General features: G+C 35.1%; 2 protein-coding genes across 2 annotated transcripts in view; both read left to right on the forward strand.

Annotated features, from left to right (window-relative positions):
* Positions 1–24,285, forward strand: part of LOC119071883 — a 148,760-nt gene that overhangs the window by 63,725 nt on the left and 60,750 nt on the right. The gene's annotated exons all lie outside the window — the stretch shown is intronic.
* LOC119072018 lies at positions 4,287–5,839 on the forward strand. The gene is made up of 4 exons (XM_037177137.1): positions 4,287–4,543; positions 4,604–5,132; positions 5,193–5,466; positions 5,826–5,839. The coding sequence occupies exons 1-4, from the start codon at positions 4,287–4,289 to the stop codon at positions 5,837–5,839; spliced, it is 1,074 nt and encodes a 357-aa protein (XP_037033032.1).

Here is a 24,285-nt window from a genome sequence, read left to right on the forward strand (position 1 = left end):
TCTTAGCTCACATTGGCGCAGTGCAACCTGTGACATTGTTTGTGGCTATTTTTTGTTACGGTTACCCAATCGGACTGTTGATATATTTGTTGGTGCAATTCGATCTGCAGTATAAACAGCGTAACCATATCGATTGGCATCACACCACTTTGTTGATCACATTACCAGCATTTATCGGTCTATCACCTAATTTTAAACCCTTGAAAGGAACAGTTCGCTTTTTTTACGCTTTGGTGCTTGTTAGCGCATTCTTTGCGTTTCAAATAATTTACACGCGAGCATACGATGTTCTCCATATACAAACACTATGGCACCAGATCTCATCGTTGAACGAAATTATGAACAAAATGGTTATTTAGACATTTTACTAAAAACTGGAGCTCGTTGGCTAAAATTCAAAATTTTTGTAGATTCCCAATCGTAAAATTGAATCGTTCTACATTTGCGAGGATATTGACGAATGCTTGGTACCAAATCTAGAGAATCTTGCAGTTGCTGGATCTCGCCAAAATATGATCAACTCACCATCGTATTCACCTTTGCAGATGTTTTGCCTGGAACGTTCGGAAAATATCGCAAGCTATCCAATTGCCCTGTACATGCGAAAAGACTTTCCCTTAGCAGCGAAAGTAGACGCAATCGCACGACAATTACTTGAAGCTGGATTTTTCGTTAGATGGGAGACTAATTCTCAAATCGAAGGAAAACGTGAATCTCTATACGCGATACCACTTCGATTACCCATAACGCATATATCCGGTGCACTAATTTTTCTGTTTGGTTGTGGTTCAGTCGTATCTACTTCAGCGTTTGTTATCGAAAATTTCATTCATTTTCAAACGAAACGGCGATGGGGCAATAAACGTAATATTTGGAACTACGTGGAACAATTTTTCGATGGGAGGCGACACTATTTTAGAAATGTACCAGAACGTTTGCAAAGGGGATTTTAAAGGAATGATGAGTGTTAAAAAATTATGTAAGTTTTTGGAAATGGAGACAAGGAAAATACTCCTTAGATGCATTACTAAAAATGTTTAATGTGGGACCCCCTCTCACCAGGATAGCATTTAAAAATACATAATTGTCAAGTGAATCTCTCTAATTTGAATGCAGTACGACAATCTGCCGACACTTTTCAAACTGAATAGTCACAAGCTGATTTATATAAAATTTAAAAATGGAACTTTTCGCTGTTGTATACTTTGTGTGAAAAAGCTCATCGCATGAAATGCGATATCAGCAATGAATAAATGTCAGTTAAGCTTGATGTTGGAAACAAAAAAAAAATGAATTCTGCATAAATAATAACATACCGATACACACCGAACTTCCGTTTTGATCCAGTGAGGATGCGGTAGAATGTTTTTTTTTTGTGTGTATCCCAAATGAACATTTTCCCTCCAGAAGATGTAACAACGAAGCATTCTTTATTTTATGACAGTATGACATTCTTGGCGTGTTCCCCATTGGGATATCATTTTTAATGGGATACCAATTAAAATTATAGCAAAAACGTTTTAAATTTAACATTGGAGAAATGTAATGGCAGACAGACACTTTAGAAATAATTTTTTTTTATTTTTAGTTTAAAATGTCGAGGGATTTGTGTATGTACGACGTTTTGCTGCAGGAAAAACAGACAAAGTTGAGAAGATGTAGTTTAATGCCATTCGAAAAGGCGATCAATTTTTTGTGACATCGTACAGAGAGGGATTATGAGTTTTGTGTGCTTTCGTTTACAGTTGATTGATGATTTACACTTAGAGAGCGTACTGTGACATTTTCGTTTAGTTTGGACTTTGATAATTCAAAACGATAAGCGTATCGCGATGTAAATCACAAATCTTTTTCTTCCATTGATAAAAAATTAGCCTTATGACATTGATGTAAACAACTTGACAACAAGGAAAAGATGCTTCGAGCTCGGTTAAAGTAGCGATATCTGTCATCATGTCTTTGCATAGCAAACGCGAATTTCGATAGGATTGCAATAGGCCGTTGCTAATTGCCCGCGCGGGCGAATAGCATCTTATAGACTAATCGCCCGCGCGGGCGAATAGCATCTTATAGACTAATCGCCCGCGCGGGCGAATAGCATCTTATAGACTAATCGCCCGCGCAGGCGAATAGTATTTTATAGACTATTCGCCCGCAAATGATTATTTTTACGCGATTAACATTTATATACTGTTAGTGAAGGAGGAACTTTATTACATATCATTCTAACACATGTTACTGAATATGCCAAGGAAGTGCGAAAATAGCGTAGAAAAATATAAAGGTTAAGACTATTGGCACTGAGTCTTCATCTTAGTGTGGCTGTTGAAACTTTGTGCGAATCTGCACATTATAATACTATGGCTATTGACACTTTGTGTCATTAGTCTCTTCATCATAGTGTGGCTATTGACACTTTGTGCCAATAGCCACAGTATAAGAAAGAGACTATTGGCACAAACTGCCAATAGCCACAATATTATAATGTGACTTAGGCACACAACTTTGAGGACTGAAAACTTATGTGATTTTATTTCGTAGGTCTAAGTTCGATTCAATCGATGTAAGCTCCAATGACAATAGTATCTATTTCAATATTTGGGCTACACACTATAATAAGGAGACCATTCGCACTGAAAGACAATAGTCATTGGCCAAAGTGCAATGAAAAATCTGTTGTTCTCTCACATTTTAAGAAAAAGTAACGTTAATCTCTGCCAATTTCAAAATGTTAGCAGACCAATCGACTGCAAATAGCTCATACATTGACTAATCTTTCGTTTCAACTATCAAAAGAACATGCTTTTTATACCAAAATTTTATTTCGTTAGATTTAGTGAATTACATTGACATTGAGTCGTGACAACAATCTGAACAAAAATAATCAATATTTTTTTACTTCCGACGCTTTGAGATTTTTTAGATGAATAATTCAGTTGGATGAAATCAAACTCCTTCATAACACAATCTGTAGAAGGATGAATTCAGTTGAAACAAACCAACCTCCTGCCTTACATAGTTTGTAGAAGGACGAATTCAGTTGAAACAAACCAACCTCCTGCCTTACATAGTTTGTAGTGAATTCAGTTGAAACAAACCAACCTCCTTCCTTGCATAGTTTGTAGAAGGATGAATTCAGTTGGAACTGTGGTGATCACAGTTTACCATTGAATTGTCAAGCATCAAGTAGCCTGTGCTCCAGCCTATATATACCGTGTATAATGCGTCAATAAATCATTATATTCCCAGCCGTGGCCGAAGACACATCTACTGAGTTTCATCTATAGATCTTGTATTAGTTGACTGTAGACATTCTATATGGTCGAGATTAGCTCCCATAGAACAAACGAAACTTCTTCCTAACACAATTTGTAGAAGGATGAATTCAGTTGGAAAAGATTTGCGGGCGAATAGTCACTTCGATTGCAATATTATGGTACGTCATGTATTGGAGTTATCAAACGAATCAGTTAATCTCGATCATATGTTTAATTTTGTCAAATAAGATGACTTCATACAATTTTCACATCACAATGCCATTTTAAATTGAAGACTAACCAAACCAAGAGTATTTCACACAATAAGGACAAACACGAATTGAGCTCGCTTCAGTGCCCTAGTGCCTTAGTTCAAACCAACAACAATTCACGGAGGAAACCTGCGCACCCGAAGTATTTACTAAGCCCTGTAAGTCCTCACCATCCGAAAACCAAAACGAAAGCGGTGCTAAGTATAGTAATATTACACGCATTGTAATTCCATTTACTTTGGCTTCGTCTCAATCTAGTCTCAATTTATGTCATCTTCTATGACATTGATCAAATGGCATTTTAATGCTTTTATGCAATTCAGTGATGATATTTGTAACTTACTCCGCCTGTGTGCAATGACGTATTTTATCGCACTAATAAAACGTTGTATGAAACACTAATCGGCTTCGCCTCGGATTGGCAATCTGACATCTAGTACGATAATATACCTTCATACGATTCTTGTTACATAAATAGCTATTATGTTACGCACGCAATAACCTTAATAATAACCCTTACTGTAGCATGTAGTTCTTCGTTTATGATATTACATCAACCCATCGACTAACTTATCGACATTAATGTAGATTTTTACTTTGAATAAACAATAATTTGGACGCAATTCGTAATTGGGTTTCCCTAGATACCGCTGATGGCATCTAATACGTTACAATTAGAATCACTGGTACAATCCAGCCACATTACTTTTGCTTTCATTAAAATTTTGAATTTTGTGAACGGTGGTCGACAGTGAAAATGGGTTCTTTTGGTCAGTCAGTTTGGTTACTATTTCTTTGGTCAAACGTAACCGAATCATCAGCAAACGTCTTGTTGGCTCCACTTCGCATTTCAACAAGACATTTTGCACCGTACATGTACCAAAATACCGACGGCAACTTTTACGATGGCATGGAATTTCAGTTTTTGCAACGGATGGCCGAAACACTAAATGTAAGGTTGCATTTCCAGGCCGCGTCAAATCATTCCGATATTTGTAACGACGTTGCAATGAAGTAAAAAAATTCAACGAAATTCCACATCGAGTGTTCCATTTTCAATTTACTCCTTTCCAGCATCGCCGATATTTGTATCGGAGGAATATTTCCAACAGAAGATACTTTGAAATATGCACTGATGTCCGTAACCTATGCCAGTGACGATTTGACTTGGTGTGTTCAAAAAGCGCGGACGATGCCAATGTTCTTAGCTCACATGCGCTATGTACAACCTGCGGTATGGTTTATGGGTATCTTTGGTTGCGGCTACCCAGTCGGTTTGTTGATATACTTGTTGGTACAATTCGATCCGAAGTATAAACAGCGGAGCAGTATCGATTGGCATCGCTCTATGTTAATTACAATACCAGCATTTATTGGCCTATCACCGAATTTTACCCCGTTGAAAGGAACACTTCGCATTTTTTACGCAACGGTCCTTATTAGCGCATTCTTTGCATTTCAAATATTGTTAACTCGAGGATACGATGTCCTTCATAAGCAAGTGCCATTGCATCAAGTCTCATCGTTGAACGAAATTATGGAGAAGGATTTTCATTTAGTTGGCTCACTGGAGTCGCTTAATTTACTGAGTCGAAACAAAATGGTTATTTAGACAGTTTACTAAAAAGTGGAGCTCGTTGGCTAAAATTCAAAATTTTTGTAGATTCGCAATCGTAAAATTGAATCGTTCTACATTTGCGAGGATATTGACGAATGCTTGGTACCAAATCTAGAGAATCTTGCAGTTGCTGGCTCTCGCCAAAATATGATCAACTCGCCATCGTATTCACCTTTGCAGATGTTTTGCCTGGAACGTTTGGAAAATATCGCAAGCTATCCAATTGCCCTGTACATGCGAAAAGACTTTCCCTTAGCAGCGAAAGTAGACACAATCGCACGACAATTACTTGAAGCTGGATTTTTCGTTAGATGGGAAAGTAACTCTCAAATCTATCGAAAACATGAATCGACATACTCGATGCCACTGCGACTACCCATAACGCATATATCAGCGGCATTAATCTTTTTTCTCGGTTGTGGTTCAGTGGTATCTACTTCAACATTTTTTGTCGAAAAATTCGTTTATTTGCAAATAAAACGGCAACGGGGCAATAGACGCAATATTTGGAATTATATGGAACAATTTTTCGACGGGAGGCGACACTATTTTAAAAATGTACCACAACGTTTGCAAATTTGATTTACGTGACTCTCAGCAACTTCAATGCATAAATTTCGCTTATTTCGTCCTTAAACGTACTCATTTTTCATTTAAATTTGATCAAATGTATTTTAGGCTGGTGCAGTTAGCAAAATTTGTATGGAGCTGAAGAGCGAAATAATCTCTACAAATAACCTCATTTTTTTCACTTTTCTTCAATTTTTTCGAAATGCCAAAAGGGGATCGATGGGACCTTTGGTGACGTGATTCAGGTCCCAAAGACCTACCGATCCCAGCTTACTTTGCTTTTGTTCTAATTTTTGCAAGGTTAAATTCTAAGGGCACCTGCCTATTTCACGTAACCTCACTTGCAGAAAATTATACATTATGATACCGGTGAATATGGCCAGCATTAACTAAAGTGTATATTACACAAACACGAGTGCAACGAGTATTAATTTTGGAATTGTTCTCTTAATTTAGGCCCTCAGCATGAAAAGTTGTATACGCATCTGTTGAGGATGGTTTATTTTAGACACTTTCGCTTAGACACTTCGCACGGCGCTAAAACTCGCAAAATTGTCCGAAATGTAACGTCCACCACAGATAAGTAAATAAGCATATATTCACCCAAAAGCTTGGCTCCGTATTCTCTGTGATCCAATTAAGATTGGCACTACCATTTTGGTTCTACGTAAACGGAGATTTCCTACAAGATTTGATGACAGTGGTGTTATAAAGTCATCGACACTCGCTGTGACATCTGAAGAGACTTTCATTTATCGATATGTTATTGAATCCTTTCATTCATATTACAGTTAATCTGATCGCCATTATGTGCAATTTCCGTTTGTTGCTATCAAATCGTCGATACTTATCAGCAATATTCAGGAAAAATATTTCCAAAAAATATTTTCCTTTTCAGTCTACAATAAATAAATCAAACAAAAAATATCCAAATGTTGAAAGAGGAAAATGAAAATGGTTTCTGTAATCGAGAAGAAATAATCCGAAATTCAATTTTTTTTTACTTTACTAAATTTCGTCCATTTTAAATTGAGAAACGACAAGGTCAGAATCGAAATATTCTTTCTTCCTGGTTTCCAATTTTCTATTTGAATATATATTTCTTTATCAAACTGTAACACTGTAACAGCTTACGCAACGCAATAAAGCAAATATTTTCGCACATAACAAGAATTGTTAAGTGAAAATTCTGAACTAAGATTTCGAAGGGATTTAAATATTCCTCTTTTATGATTAAACCAACCATGGAAAAATTGCGGCCTAAATATGCTAAAATGGATTACGGTGTTTATATTTGATCGGATAAGACAGCTTTAAATGGGATATAAGTAGGTACTTTGATGTTGGTGGCATTATTATTTTCGTTTTCATCAGCAGAAAAGAAGTAAAAAAGATATACAGAGAGTGAGAGAAGGGAAAAAAAAATTATATCGGCAAACTCAAGAGACCGAACCAGATAAAACGAATGAAGCTCGATTGATGTGAGCGATATGGAAAACATCTTCAGGAATATGATTTATTAAAAAATATGAAAAATTGTCAGTTTTTCCTTCAAAGAAAATTAAATTTATTTAGTCCTCTCTGTGGGTGTGTGTGGTGTATATATATGTGTCTGCACGCCTTGCATGTGTTTGAATACTAAAATATTGAGATTCTGGATATTGGGAGTTGGAGTTACAGAGTCTACACAATCTGATGATGGATGTGGGGACACATAAAAAATTGCTTTGTTGACGTAATAACATAAAAATACATTTCAAGCTGACGTACACACTCTATCCGTATACACACATACGCTAAGGAAAACTAGGTAAAAAATGAGAAAAGACGAGACTTACATATTATTGTAGATGATAAGAAAATGGCACCATAAGTCTGGCGTCACATACACACTATATCCTGGTTGGTGTGTTGTTGTTATTTTTGCTATTTCTCTCGTATCATTATATGTAGACTCGTGGATCTGACTTAAGAGTTATTTATAACGTGCACACCCCGATACACCCCCAAACACCAAAGAATCACCATAGAAAACGGATTTTCGAAATATAAAAATAAAAATACACAATTCCTTCTCTGCTCTGGTAAGAATGATAAATCTGTTCGAATATGGTACGTTCGAATCTACTGGTTAAGTCTTCATTTGAAATTTTCAACACATGTATTCCAATAACACATAATTTCTGCCTGTGGCATTTTCTGTTCGTATGGGTTTTAATGACGGAAGATGAAATGAAATCTCCGCTATTATTGTCACTAATAAAGCAGTGACATTTTTCTTTGTGCTGTCGAGTATAACGGGTTTTGAAACGTAAAGCTCTGTAGTCGCTTTTATCGCAGATCAATTACTTTTGTTCGACTTTGTCAAATTTCGCTTTTGCGAACGGCATGCGCTTCATTAATAATCTATTACTTCCATTGCTTAAAGTAGAGCCAAGTTATTGATACAAAATCTTGTACTTCATCTCAACATACGTTTGCTATATAAAAGAACCAAAGTTAGAGGTTTTTGCTAATTTCGTCGATAACATATGACGTTATTTCATCTTCATCTTAAAGTCATCTGTTCTTTTGTTCTTTTCACAGCAGTCATTGAAGTATTATGACCTTACTTTTAAACTAGTGCAGTGATGTTTCTACATTTTTAGCCCCGTACGAAGTACTGGGGGCTTATAAGATTAATATGCCGTTTGTAACACGTCGAATTGGAAGCAGACAGTAAGGGCAAAGCTTTTGGTTATGTTCATAGATGACGAATCCGCAATAAAAAAAATGTCCGTCCGTCCGTCCGTCCGTCCGTCCGTCCGTGACCCCTCTAGCTTGAGCAAATCACAACCTTTTTTCAAAATTCTTTTTTTCCCCGATTGGTATCGACAAAAGTAAGGTCAAGTTCGAAAATGGGCATGGTAGGGTCGGCCCTTCCAGAGCTAGGGCCCTATTGGTGTTTTTCAGTCTTTCGACGATATCTACCGAAATACGCACGTAATAGCTGCTTGTGATATATCAAATGAAAGGTATTGACGAGTAGAACAAAGTTGCTGAACATTGTTTTTGTGTAGGATGCAACGCGAGCTTGTTGGGAGGGCTCAAAGGTCGTTACTCGGCCCTAAGTGTTTTTTCCACATAAATCGAGTAAATCTCATCCGATTTTGCCAGATTTAGTTTTTTATGGAAGGTAATTGAATACCGAAAAGAACGTGGCGAAAAAAGTTTCAAATTTGGGCCCTTGGACTAAGGCCGCTACTCGGCCCTAAGTGTTTTTTGCACATAAATCGAGTAAATCTCATCCGATTTTGCTAGATTTTGTTTTATTTGAGAGATAATTGAATACCGAATAGAATGATGGCAAAAAAAGTTTCAAATTTGGGCCCTTGGACTAAGGCCGCTACTCGGCCCTAAGTGTTTTTTGCACATAAATCGAGTAAATCTCATCCGATTTTGCTAGATTTAGTTTTTTATGGAAGGTAATTGAATACCGAAAAGAACGTGGAAAATTTTTTCAAATTTGGGCCCTTGGACTAAGGCCGCTACTCGGCCCTAAGTGTTTTTTGCACATAAATCGAGTAAATCTCATCCGATTTTGCTAGTTTTTGTTTCATTTGAGAGATAATTGAATGCCGAATAGAATGATGGCAAAAAAAGTTTCAAATTTGCGCCCTTGGACTAAGGCCGCTACTCGGCCCTAAGTGCTTTTTGCACATAAATCGAGTAAATCTCAACCGATTTTGCTAGTTTTTGTTTTATTTGAGAGGTAATTGAATACCGAATAGAATGATGGCAAAAAAAGTTTCAAATTTGGGCCCTTGGACTAAGGCCGCTACTCGGCCCTAAGTGTTTTTTGCACATAAATCGAGTAAATCTCATCCGATTTTGCTAGATTTAGTTTTTTATGGAAGGTAATTGAATACCGAAAAGAACGTGGCGAAAAAAGTTTAAAATTTGGGCCCTTGGACTAAGGCCGCTACTCGGCCCTAAGTGTTTTTTGCACATAAATCGAGTAAATCTCATCCGATTTTGCTAGATTTAGTTTTTTATGGAAGGTAATTGAATACCGAAAAGAACGTGGAAAATTTTTTCAAATTTGGGCCCTTGGACTAAGGCCGCTACTCGGCCCTAAGTGTTTTTTGCACATAAATCGAGTAAATCTCATCCGATTTTGCTAGTTTTTGTTTCATTTGAGAGATAATTGAATGCCGAATAGAATGATGGCAAAAAAAGTTTCAAATTTGCGCCCTTGGACTAAGGCCGCTACTCGGCCCTAAGTGCTTTTTGCACATAAATCGAGTAAATCTCAACCGATTTTGCTAGTTTTTGTTTTATTTGAGAGGTAATTGAATACCGAATAGAATGATGGCAAAAAAAGTTTCAAATTTGGGCCCTTGGACTAAGGCCGCTACTCGGCCCTAAGTGTTTTTTGCACATAAATCGAGTAAATCTCATCCGATTTTGCTAGATTTAGTTTTTTATGGAAGGTAATTGAATACCGAAAAGAACGTGGCGAAAAAAGTTTAAAATTTGGGCCTTTGGACTAAGGCCGCTACTCGGCCCTAAGTGTTTTTTGCACATAAATCGAGTAAATCTCATCCGATTTTGCTAGATTTAGTTTTTTATGGAAGGTAATTGAATACCGAAAAGAACGTGGCGAAAAATTTTTCAAATTTGGGCCCTTGGACTAAGGCCGCTACTCGGCCCTAAGTGTTTTTTGCACATAAATCGAGTAAATATCATCCGATTTTGCTAGTTTTTGTTTCATTTGAGAGATAATTGAATGCCGAATAGAATGATGGCAAAAAAAAGTTTTAAATTTGGGCCCTTGGACTAAGGCCGCTACTCGGCCCTAAGTGTTTTTTGCACATAAATCGAGTAAATATCATCCGATTTTGCTAGTTTTTGTTTCATTTGAGAGATAATTGAATGCCGAATAGAATGATGGCAAAAAAAGTTTTAAATTTGGGCCCTTGGACTAAGGCCGCTACTCGGCCCTAAGTGTTTTTTGCACATAAATCGAGTAAATATCATCCGATTTTGCTAATTTTTGTTTTATTTGAGAGGTAATTGAATACCCAATGGAAAGTTTGCAAAAAGTTTTGGGTTTCTAAAATATTGTTGGTTTTATTTGAGAGGTACTTCGTACGGGCTTTCGTAATTGCGCTATGCGCAATTTTAAAAATGAACACTTTCAGTAAATTTGAACATGCCCAACTTGACTTGCATTTTGGTAACAGACGCATTAGAGGGTTGTAGACGTATTAGGGTTCCGGGCGTATTACGGCTACGGATGTATTATGGTTACGGACGAAATAGGATTACGGATCGTACGGGGCTAAGTCGCAGCAAACGCTCCGACTGTTCTGATGCCTTGTTTGGCTTTGACTTGTGACACGACCGCTATAAACAATTTGTATGCATTAGACATCAGACATTTTGTAATTAATCAATCTGCTGAATTGATGGAAAATCTTTTACTTCATCTGTTTTAGCATTTTGCTATTTAGGTCAACACTAGCTAGAAGAGCTTTTATTGCTTATTTTGGTCGTAGTGAAACTTATGTGGATAAAAGCCGCATAAAAAAGCTGTACAATTTATGAACGAAACGTAGAAATTTAAATAACACACGAAAACAATGTAGACTAAATCTCCAGTTAAACTTTTGTTTGTAACTTTTTCTTTTTTTAAACAAGCACAAGATAGAAAAAGTTACTCGATTTCGAATATCAAATTAAACTTATAGATAATCTTTGATGGGAAAGTATTAAGGCACTAAATAAAAAAGGTTTAGAATAGTCTTATGAGTTAGATGTATGTGTGTTACGAGTTAATTTGTATTACAGTTACAACATTAGGGATCTGGAAACGAGAAACAATAAAGAGGACCTGATCCTTCAATCCATATTTTTTTATTACATTCAACATTTCGTCGATATAATAAGAAATCATCGTTTACATGCTTATGCACAGTAAAGTGCACTTTACATCACTGCTTGGGACAGGATAAATGCACTTACTGTCCACAAACATGTAAAATGTGTTACGTCACTGCTTGTTTAGGCACGTGTGATTACTCCACTTACCTTCGGCTCGTTCCGCAAACCTCACACTTGCCTAAACAAATATTTACAAACAGTGACGTAACATTCTATAACCTGTCACAGACGACAAGCATATTAACAGTATTTCAATTTAAACTATTACTTCATTTGATTTCAGAAGTCCTTTACAGTGAACGACATCTCAAATGTCTCACTGTCAAATTTTTCTGAGAATTTTATTGTGTCATTGCAAATTCACAATGACATTCTCTGAAAAAAATGACTGTGAGACATTTGAGATGTCGTTCACTGTACTTGATTTGTTTTGAAAATGCTTTTTGCTATATAAGACCTCATTAGTCAGAGCTTGTCGTTTATTATAGCTGACAACGGTCTGTAACAGGTTAAGACTCCACTTCCTTACACGCACAAACTTTTAGATTAAAATTCCACGAACTATACCGTTGTGTTCCATATGCTTACACAAATAATCTTTCAATGTAATCGTTTTAACATTCACTCATTAATTCAAATGACAATGTAGCGCACTATTCATTAAGCAATGAGTTTGTTTTATCTTTACATGTAGAGTTCATCGTCGCCGAACAAAAGATTTTCATTCATGCCAAAAGTTATATGTTTTACGTCATCAGTTGTAATTTTGTTCATGGCTTTTCGTATTTACAATATAAATGGAAAACAATAACGACAACATAAAACAACAAATAATTATATTCCTCTTCGAAAATATGCAACAAAATTTTCACAGTGCTTTACTTGTGCATATGTTATATCCGGTAATGACAACCCACAATACAACTTATCCGTTGTTGCAATTCTATATACGTACGTTATTATAAAGTAGACAGAGAGCGTGTGTATATATCAGACCCGGTTCGAAACGTTGATGGAAAAATGACAACAAGTGCTAGGTCAGACTTTCTTCCTCTTTCTCTCATGCATCTCGAGCCAACGGGATAGAAAGAACAGAAAATTTACTGATCCGTGACTTGCTGTAATTTTTCCTGTATTATTTCTCTTCTCGATACAAAAGCATTTGTTTTACTATTTTATTCTTGACAGCTAGTCATTTTGTCATCCATTGTTGAAGAAAGTTGAAATTGATGTTAAATTGAAGGTCGAATTTCAGAAAAGAATTTACATATACAATTTTGATTGAATGGCCAGTCGTTCCAGACGAGTAGGAATCTATAATTTTCAATATCTTGGACAGAAATTTCACTAAAAATTCTATCTTCAAGCTGGGTTCTTTATTTAACAAGTCGGGGATTTTTTACGCTATGTGACATCTGAGGCGGAAAACAAATTTTTTTCATATCCAGGCATATCCGAAACCTTTTGTGGGGACTGTTGAGCACACTGGCTCTCGTTCTATAAAATACACATCTGCAAAATATAACGAGATTTCCATTATTGCAACTTGCTACAAGGAAACGTAATAAAGTTATTTCAAGATGACGAGCATATAGAGAAGAAAACGGTTCGTTACCGTTACCATCATTTTTATTATATTTAAATGCACTTGATTTTTCGTTCAAATAAATTGCATTTTTTTTGTGGGTTATCCGTATAGTCATAGTATAAATGAAAACTTTACAGACTTTTGGTGCTTAGGGGCACTTGAAAAATTTTCCGCTCGAAAAGTTCAAAGTATAAGGGGCGGAACAAGCTTGACGGTTTTTTTGTGTGTGTGCTCTGGGTTTTTTCTTATTCCTTTTTCTCTTATATATTTTCGTTTTGAATATTTTATGAACAATATTTAAATAATGAGGTCATTTTTCCTACACAATCTATAAAGTACTTTCCGTATGCTTGAATATTAATTGTCTTAAATTGTACGTATACTCTCTGCATAAGTTTGCGACAATTTTTTTTTCTTTCCTTTCATTTTAAGTTATACTCATGCAAAAAGTTAGACTGTTTCCGTCAAAATCGAACGGTGTATTTTCGGTATTAAAGATTTATCTTCGTAACATTCAATTTTACTTCATAATAAATGTAATCCGAAATGTGAGAAATGAAATTTTCATAAATAAAACGTTCGAATTTATGAGATTTTTATGTGACTTTTTAAACTTTTTTTGCCTTAAAGTTTGAAAATTTTCGCATTTGGTACACGTTGCATCAAACGAATGAAAGAATGGCATTGGATTGAACCAATTAGGAATTACAAGAAAAATTGCAGGTAAAACTCAAAACGTAATGTTGCAACGTTTGATAAAATTTCGTTGAAATCGTCAGTCATTGATTAATTTTTTCGATATTATATAGACTCTATGCAACAGAAAACATCCAAACTGTTTGAGGTGATCTGAGTAATTTAATGATTTTTGTCGGCAGAGGAAGTGCGTTTATTTACTGTAAAAAATGTTCTAACTTCGCTTCTATCTACATGGAAAATGAATTTTGTTGCATACGTGTTCTGCTAACAATAATACCCAGTAGATATTTGAAAGTCAGATTCAACGATGGATTAATTAAAATAGAGAGAGACTCTGAGAAGAAACTGATCTTTCAACAAAAAATATGGTAGATGCTATTTGCACACAAGGGCAAATAGTCCTCAGCACACTATTTGCACCCAGTGGACCCAGTATTAATTTTCTTATGATGTGGAACATTCATGCTCTAGCTGGGAAAATCACTATATATATAACTCATTTTCTGATGTATAAGGTTATTCACACCACCTGCATGAAAAAATCAATAGCTTTGGTCGTAACACCTAATTGGCAGGGTCCAATTTCCTGTAATGGAACATGGCATATTTAGCCAATGCGCAAATAGTGTAACAATGACTTGTTTCATCACAGGAAAACTGATATTTCCTTCTACAATTTACCCTGCAAGTAGTGTAATCGACTAGACTAATAAAAACTATTTCTACTCGGGTGCAAATAGTCACTTCGAAAAATATAACCGTTGGCGATTTACATTCAAATTGTTGAATAAAGAGCTCGTCTTCTAGAAGTATGCGAGGTGTACCGGTTTGTAAAATTAAATGTTTTAATTTAGAACTCGTTAAGCGTCATTTTGACGAATAATTAAATTAGTAATTGTTCAGATTTTAAAGGATTGAGAGAGGGATTGTTCAAAGAGTTGAGAGAAAAGTTTCTCTAAAGTTGAGCTAAATCAACTACATTCGAATCTTTGGGAATTTTAAGGAATTTCCTGATCCAACCCGAATTATTTTTTTGAGATCCGACCTGTCTCATGTTAACCCGTTCTGTTCATCGTCTCAATTGCGACAAGGGTAGATCACTTTGTCTGAACATCTATGCCACCGAGTATGATGTTTTTTTAAGAAGTATAATGAAAAAAATGTCAAAATTTATTTAATGTGCGAACAAAATCAGTGAGAGCAAATGTTATGAATATTAATAAACGAAAAGTAGAAGAAAATTGCACTATCTCCTCCAACCACAGAAACGCTCGCAGAAACCTTAACAAAATGTTCAGTGGAACTGCAATAATGCTTTCGGTTAAAAGTTTATTGAAGTGTAATGATTGTAATAAACCCATTTTAAGTTTTCGAAACTCTGTTCTTAACTTATGCTTATGTTTTCTGAAATAATTTTCTTTTACAGTCAAATTGCATTTTCAAGAGACCATTTTTGTTCATTTGCATTTATTTATTATTTAAAAGTTTCAGCATAAACACAAAAACTGTTATTATTATCGCAAATGCAATTCGTATAAAAGGTATAAACGACGACGACGACGGCATGTATTCCTATACAGTTTCAATGTATAGCTGGAACTATGCGACAATTTCTGTTTCGCCAGCCGTTTGTTGTATATTTTATGGTTCGTTTCTACAATAACAGTACTTAAATAAATTAAATAATTTATCGAAGTGAGTAAGATTTAATGTCGTAAATAAAGCATCTGAAAATCAAGTTGGACTTCATTTGTTTTGTATTTATTTTGACAGTGAGCGAGTGAGAGAGAATTTTACGTTCGTTTATTTAACAAAATTTAATTAAAAATGCAAATAGTTTTTAGTGAGGACACAATACGACTGTATACGGCTTTAATGGAACGTTTCTTGTTGCCATAACTAAATTATTCCATTTTAAATTTTGGATGACAAGAAAATGTATCGTAAACTAACCTTTCACCAAGGTGGTATATGAGTAGCTTAAGTCGATCGTTGGGGTCGGTTTCCCAAAAATCCGCTGAAGTGTACTGTAATTTTCATACAGAATTTCAGTACAGTTGATATTTGGTATTGAAATGCAGTAAGAGTTCATTGCTGGTTTTTGTCGTTGTGGATAACAAATGGCTCTTTGCTTATAATATATGGAACTGTCTCTTCATAAAGAAAAATCTTTTTTTTGCTCTTACTATCTTTGAGCCCCTTCCCCTCTGCGTCACACAAAAAATGACAAAATTTACCCAAAGACAGGACAACATTTTGATTGATTTTTTATTTTGGCTGTGTTTTTGATTCTCTAAAACTAGTATTTTCAAATTCTCCTATACAATCGCTAAACCGAACTGGTATGCATATGTTATTTTGCACCAGCTGGTCCCATTTGGAATTGTATGTGACCAGCTGGTGCAAAATAACGTATGCACACCAGTTCGGTTTAGCGATTGTACTTTAGCTATGAATCAAATTTTCAAATTTTCTTATTTGAATGAGTGATTTGCTAAAATTAAAATTTTTAAATTTTATTATTTTGGTTGTGATTTTCTAAATTATTTCCTATGACCTGTGTCTTTTCCTAGTTTGTATATATTTTTGGTCGTTTTTAAATTATTTTTTTCGAAGCTTTTTTTCTGGATTTTGTCTGAATATTTTTCTGGTATCTAGGATACTGAGGATACGGCACAATTTAAGGGTATTAGTTTACAGTCTGTTTTCGAACAATTTTGGAATTCTCAACCAATTACCTAACATTGAACAGGTCATAAAAGGGAGTATATTGCCCTGGTGCAAGGTTGCAGTATGAAAATATTGAAACACATTGTACTTAATTTATTGTAGCCGTGAACGTCGTAGGCGAAAAATAGGCGAAAGAACTTAAAAAATAATAATGCCACAAATGAATAATTTGCTATTTTTGAAACATCTGTTTCTTTTACTTTTTTATTGTTACCTTTAATTCAGTATAAATATTAGTAAGGTTTTTTGGGGTTTACATCGCCAGTTTCAACCGCCTCAACTGTGGATTTCTTACATTACAAACCGGGAAATATGTACAGAGACATAAAGCAACCAAGAATTCCGGTCTGTAATGTAAGAATTCGACAGCTAAAGCTGTTGAAACTGGCAAAAAACTTAAATATTTATATTTAAACAAACTGTTTTATGTTGTTGATGTTGATGACAAAAAATATTTTCCAATTAAAAAATAAATAAAAAGATTTTGAATCAAAAAGTCCGACCCCAAAAATACAAATATTATGTCAATACCGAAACCTCAGCATCAGAAAACTAATGATAAGATCCTTTTTCCGATTTTTATTTAGTTTATTTTCTTTTTCAACAACTTAGTTTTTCCAAAAAAAATGAAGATAAAAGAGTCGATTTTCAAATTGGCCCTGGACCATCAAGTCGTTTCAGTTTGCTTTTTGCGACCTTGAGTACTTAAGTTTTCAAATAACTAAAAGTTAAGTTCTAATTTCTATTAACTAAAAATAAGAAAATCGATCATTCTTTTATATCTGTACAACAACATCTTCAGGCATTACGGTCAATGTTCGTGTAATGAATTAACATTTGAATTAAACATTGGCGATAATGTGAAATCATTTGCATGGACGTCAAAATAATTAAAAAGATTGGTAATTGAATGGTTATCTTAAACATTTTTTCAAGGATCAATCAGTATTTCAAGGTCGAATGTCCTCCTAATTATTTATTTATTTATTGAAATCGAACTAAAAAACATAGCTAACGCCGACCCGTACGAAACACCTATTCGTATCAAAAGCCTTTAATGTGAAACTCTTCATTTCTCTTACTTCATTTTCTTCTCTGCTGAAAAACTATTCTTCCTTTTAAATCACTTACATTATCCACTCTTTGCCTTGTTATCATATAAAACTAAATTGCCGGAGGCAATATAGACAGCCCCGTACGAAGACAAATTTCACTATAAATAAACATTTCACAGATAAATATATGCTATTATATAGCTCTATATGCCTGTATATAGCTCAATATAGCTGTATATAGGTATATATAGATGTCCGTATATGGAATCCCTGAAACCCCACACATAACAAATTATTTCCATGTTAACAGAAACTCTCTAAGTATCATTTTTCCCAAGATATTTCTATTTTACTAAAATCCAATATGGCCGCCGGCAGCCATTTTGTTAGGAGACCGGAAATAGTACCGACGCTTTACATTCGTTAATACCTTTCAAACAAAAAAAAATTCATGAAATTCGGTCAAAATTTACTCGAGATATTGTCAAAATACACCACGTTCACTGTACTTCCGAGTAGCCAGATAAGACCTCATTCCAAGAGACCTAGCTCACGCTCCGGAGAACATAATTTCATAAACTTTTTTTTCCCTGATTAGTACGGTCAATACCTATCTAATAAAGCTAAAACAGACGAAATATGTTCAAATGTGGCCGACCTACAAGCAAAAACTGCTTGCCGCCCTGTGCCTGTTCCACACCAAGGGGTCTAACTCACGAGTCGGTCATCCGATTTCCATAAACTTTTTTTTTGTCGATCGGTATTGTAAATACCTTTTTTTTGACGTATCACTTACAAGTTTAACGTTTAAATGTCCGGAGATATCTTCGAAAAACCGTAAAGCACTTATTGGGCCACAGCTCGGGAGGGGTCGATCCAAAATTACTCATCTTCGAACTTAGCCTGTCTTTTGACATTACCAAACGGGAAAAAAAAGAATTTTCAAAATCGGATGCGTTTTACTCAAGTTATCGTGCAGACAGACAGACGGACAGACGGACGGACATTTTTTTATGAAATTATGTTCTCCGGAGCGTGAGCTAGGTCTCTTGGAGTGAGCTCTTATCTGGCTACTCGGAAGTACAGTGAACGTGGTGTATTTTGACAATATCTCGAGTAAATTTTGACCGAATTTCATGAATTTTTTTTTGTTTGAAAGGTATTAACGAATGTAAAGCGTCGGTACTATTTCCGGTCTCCTAACAAAATGGCTGCCGGCGGCCATATTGGATTTTATTAAAAGTGATATAAAGTGGGAAAAATGATGCTTAGAGAGTTTCTGTTAACATGGAAATAATGTGTTAAGTGTGAGGGGTTTCAGGGATTCCATATATGGACATCTATATATACCTATATACAGCTATATTGAGCTATATACAGGCATATAGAGCTATATAATAGCATATTCCTCTGTGAAATGTTTATTTACAGTGAAATATAGGTAAATATAGCGGTATATAGCTGTTTAAATAGGAATTTATGAAATTTGACTTCGTACGGGGCTGTCTATATTGCCTCCGGCAATTTAATTGTATATGATAACAAGGCAAAGAGTGGATAATGTAAGTGATTTAAAGGGAAGAATAGTTTTTCAGCAGAGAAGAAAATGAAGTAAGAGAAATGAAGAGTTTCACATTAAAGGCTTTTGATACGAATAGGTGTTTCGTACGGGTCGGCGTTAGCTATGTTTTGAAATAAGTTTTTATTTTTAAGAAATTAACCAAACACAATTTTGTTTTTATCATTTTGTTTTCACTATATTGATAGGTGTCTTCGATGTTCGATTTTCTATTGTTATTGAAGACAATACGAGTTTCATTTCAATTAAAAGAGATGACGCTATAGTATTTGGTTTTTGTCTGAAGCTAAACCCTTGTACGCTCTTAAGTTTAAAATTACTGATTTTTGTGTGAACCCACTTCACAGCTATGACATGTTATGGATGTTTTACCATCAACTAAAAATAGAGCGCAAAGAATGAAGTACTGAAAAATATTGTGGCGCCTCTACTCTACAGGCCAACAGAGGCTTCGAAATTCGACGTTCGAATACATTTTTTAAAATGCCATGAAATCAGACGGCAATGTAATTCTCCACGTTGACATAATTGTTGATCTGAATTTCCGGTTCATAGATTCAAGGAATATTACTGCTACTAGGTGGGACAGTACTCGTGATTTATTGTAACTTCATGATGATCCTGTACATTGACCTCTAGATGCCATCAAGCAATACCCTCTCTAGCAACCAAACTACTTTTATTAAGGTGGTGAAAGAATCAAGTAGCCTTTGGAATTTACATGTACATTACAGCGTATTCATCAAAGTGTATACTAGTGTTTGTAGAATCCAAAGAAATAAGGTGTGAATTTGACAGAGAGAGAGCTGAGAGTTTGCTTGCTAGAGAGGGTATTGCATCAAGTGAGATATGATATAACGGATATGATTTACACAAATCGCGTAACATACCCCAATGTGTTTCTTCTATTTTTTTGTTGATATAATTCCACCGTTAAACCATCTATCGAATAATTCAATTATTGTAATGCCGCATTGCGTTTAAATATTAATTTTGTCATGTGTAAACACATTATAACACTATTACTTTCCCTCATCAAAAAAAATGGAGTAATTCCATTTTCAATCAAATTTGAAAATCAATCCTATTCACAGTTTTTCACTTCATCAATAATTCATTTATGCGTATACATTTGTGTACACCGAAAAAATATATCAATTTCTATAATATAACGAGGGCGAACGGTGATGATAATTCCCTTTTAATTGAAAAAAAAAAAAATTGTGATGTAAGTTGTGACAAGGTATGAATGCAGTAAATTGAAAATAATTTACTTTCGATTTGATGGTAATCTTTTTATAAGACGAAACGGAATGAATCATAATTGTTTAAAGATCAACTAACCGAAAGGTAATAATTCGAATTATTTTGAGGGTGTCCTTGTCGTCTGGGTATAATGAACTTGTATCACCTTAACTACTATCATCCTACCATCGATTTGTAGTCAACAATTATATGAGGAGACAAAGGATTTCATCGAATCGTTAAACCATCCACCCACATACATAATAAATAATAACTTAACCTTCCTACACATCATTTCTGAACTTTAGACAGATAGAATAGAATTGAAATTTTCATTTCTCTAACATAAAATATATCAAATCATATTTCTGCGAAAGTATCCAGACAACTATTTGCATATTTATTGCTAGTCGCATAAAAGATTCCGAAAAGTAACTTATTGTTCCGAAAGAAAGAGAAAAAAAATTATATTTTGACGTCATTGTATTAGGTTTAGTTAAAATATGTAAAGTGCACATCAACATTACTATGTCGTAGGTATACTTTTAGAGCTCAGGACTCCATATAATAGTACTCTGTACATAGAAAGTTTTGGAAAAGAAGTTTAATTCTCCAAAAAAAAAACTCCGTGTCGAGAAGAGGCGATTTAAATGTCGAATTTATTACATGATAGGGTAATTGAATTTTTTATGGTCTTCTTTTTTATGTTTTTTATTAGTGCTTGTAACAGATTACGACATATGAATATGAACAGATCATTCATACAACACCCACGAACTATCTTGGCTATTTTTAGCCCCGTACGAAGTACTGGGGGCTTATAAGATTAATATGCCGTTTGTAACATGTCGAATTGGAAGCAGCCAGTAAGGGCAAAGCATTTGGTTATGTTCATAGATGACAAATCCGCAATAAAAAAAATGTCCGTCCGTCCGTCCGTCCGTCCGTCCGTCCGTCCGTGACCCCTCTAGCTAGAGTAAATCACAACCTTTTTTCAAAATTCTTTTTTTCCCCGATTGGTATCGACAAAAGTAAGGTCAAGTTCGAAAATGGGCATGGTAGGGCCGGCCCTTCCAGAGCTAGGGCCCTATAGGTGTTTTTCAGTCTTTCGCCTATATCTACCGAAATACGCTCGCAATACCTGCTTGTGATATATCAAATGAAAGGTATTGACGAGTAGAACAAAGTTGCTGAACATTGTTTTTGGGTAAGATGCAATGTGGGCTTGTTGGGATGGCTCAAAGGTCGTTACTCGGCCCTAAGTGTTTTTTGCACATAAATCGAGTAAATCTCATCCGATTTTGCTAGATTTAGTTTTTTATGAAAGGTAATTGAATACCGAAAAGAACGTGGGGAAAAAAGTTTCAAATTCGGGCCCTTGGACTAAGGTCGCTACTCGGCCCTAAGTGTTTTTTGCACATAAATCGAGTAAATCTCATCCGATTTTGCTAGATTTAGTTTTTTATGGAAGGTAATTGAACACTGAAAAGAACGTGGCGAAAAAAGTTTCAAATTTGGGCCCTTGGACTAAGGCCGCTACTCGGCCCTAAGTGTTTTTTGCACATAAACCGAGTAAATCTCATCCGATTTTGCTAGATTTAGTTTTTTATGGAAGGTAATTGAACACTGAAAAGAACGTGGCGAAAAAGGTTCAAATTTGGGCCCTTGGACTAAGGCCGCTACTCGGCCCTAAGTGTTTTTTGCACATAAATCGAGTAAATCTCATCCGATTTTGCTAGTTTTTGTTTAATTTGAGAGGTAATTGAATACCCAATGGAAAGTTGGCAAAAAAATTTGGGTTTCTAAAATAATGTCGTAAATTGTTGGTTTTATTTAAAAGGTACTTCGTACGGGCTTTCGTAATTGCGCTATGCGCAATTTTAAAAATGAACACTTTCAGTAAATTTGACAATGCCCAACTTGACTTGCATTTTGGTAACAGACGGATTAGAGGGTTGTAGACGTATTAGGGTTCCGGGCTTATTAGGGCTACGGACGTATTATGGTTGCGGACGAAATAGGATTACGGGTTGTACGGGGCTAAGTCGCAGCAAACGCTCCGACTGTTCTGATGCCTTGTTTTTTAAGTGATTCTGCAAGCGGTGGGAATTTTTTGAATTTGAACAATGAAATTCGGAACTACAGTAGTGAATATGTCTGGCCATCAATAGCGACGACAGTAATAAACGATGAATTCAGCATTATGTGGGCTTTCGTATCATAATGCATGTTGAAACTATTGAAGTAACAGATCCTTCTCTAAACAATACTAAGGCCTGTTACTCCTCGTTTGATCGAAAAATCTAGTAAAATCAAATTTCTTCATTTGAATTGTTCACGATCAAGATAAAATCGAGATAACATTAGGTACTCTCACCCATAATACTAAGGCTAAAAAAAGTACTAGATTCGATAATTATTCTAGTGAAATGATTGTCATCAGTGAAAGCTTAAATACTTAAAGTTGAATCTAATCTTCAAAATTCAGTCATAATAAGAAACATTTACTGATAGTCCCTCCGTCACTCGGATAGCTTATTGAGATTAGCCGCTTATACAAAATGTTTTATAATATTCACTGATCTGATAGGTCTCAAATATCCTAATAATCTTAGACTAATGTTACCACCTATGAATGACACCTTCAAGACTAACTTCTAGAGTAGAGCTGTTGCTAGTTGTCGTGAATTTCCAATACCTTTTTTTCCGGAAAGTCTCGTTTCTCTTTATACTACAGCTTTTTTGTGGGTGAACACATAGTAACAGATTTGTCTTCAAGCTCTAAACGATACCTGAAAGGAAATGTGTAACCGATTTAATCGTTAAGTGGTGATATGTCCAGCCGTTAAATATATTAGAAGTCTAGACCTGCATTTGCTAACCGGAGTTATGTAATGAGAAAGTACATTCCAGCAATGGAATTTCTCGGATTTAAAAATGGAATTGGGAAAATATAACGGCAATAAGGGATGTGACACCCCTCTAACTAAAGGTGTTATCTTAAAGCTCCTCAAAAATGGATGCTCTCGCACTAATTCATTTTACCGGAAACGTACACACATTTAAACTAAAGCGTTTCCGCTAAAACGCAATTTTTAAGATTACCGCCGACATTTTATTTCTACTGGGTCATCACTTTAGAATCTCACATCACTCCAAACGACAATACTGTTGTTTGTTTACATGATTGGTCACCATAAATTTTTCATAATTTCGTTGCTTTTGACGAATATTTTAAGTAAGCCGACGATTCAGAGTGGATGTGATTTGGGATGTGAAATTGAGTGGGAAGTGCTATTTTCATAGATTTTCTTTTTGTAAAATCTTTTAAATGAGACAACATTTTGAGAATTCCCGATGTACGAGTTTCTTATTTTTGTGTTTCTGCTGATATGTGACAAAAAATCGCGAAAAAAATCGATCCGTTCCTTCCTTATTCCATTAATTATAATGGTAAACCCATATATAAAACAACGCTGTGTCAATCCGTATGTAAATCGAATGATTTAATAAAAATGTTTTGAAACAAAACAACGTTCTAATATTATTATCCGCTATTTAAACCACAACTTTAGAGATTTTTCACATTTTATTAAGGGAATCGTTCATTTTCCGGGGTTTATTGAGTATAGTGACTCCAATATTATTTTTGCTTAATTTCTCCTCACACTTGCCAAAATAAAAAACAACAAAAACGAACCTACAAAAAGTGATTTATGTAGACCCTCCCTGTTGGATATGAACATT

Source organism: Bradysia coprophila, assembly GCF_014529535.1.
Source record: "Bradysia coprophila strain Holo2 chromosome IV unlocalized genomic scaffold, BU_Bcop_v1 contig_5, whole genome shotgun sequence".
NCBI lineage: Eukaryota > Metazoa > Arthropoda > Insecta > Diptera > Sciaridae > Bradysia > Bradysia coprophila.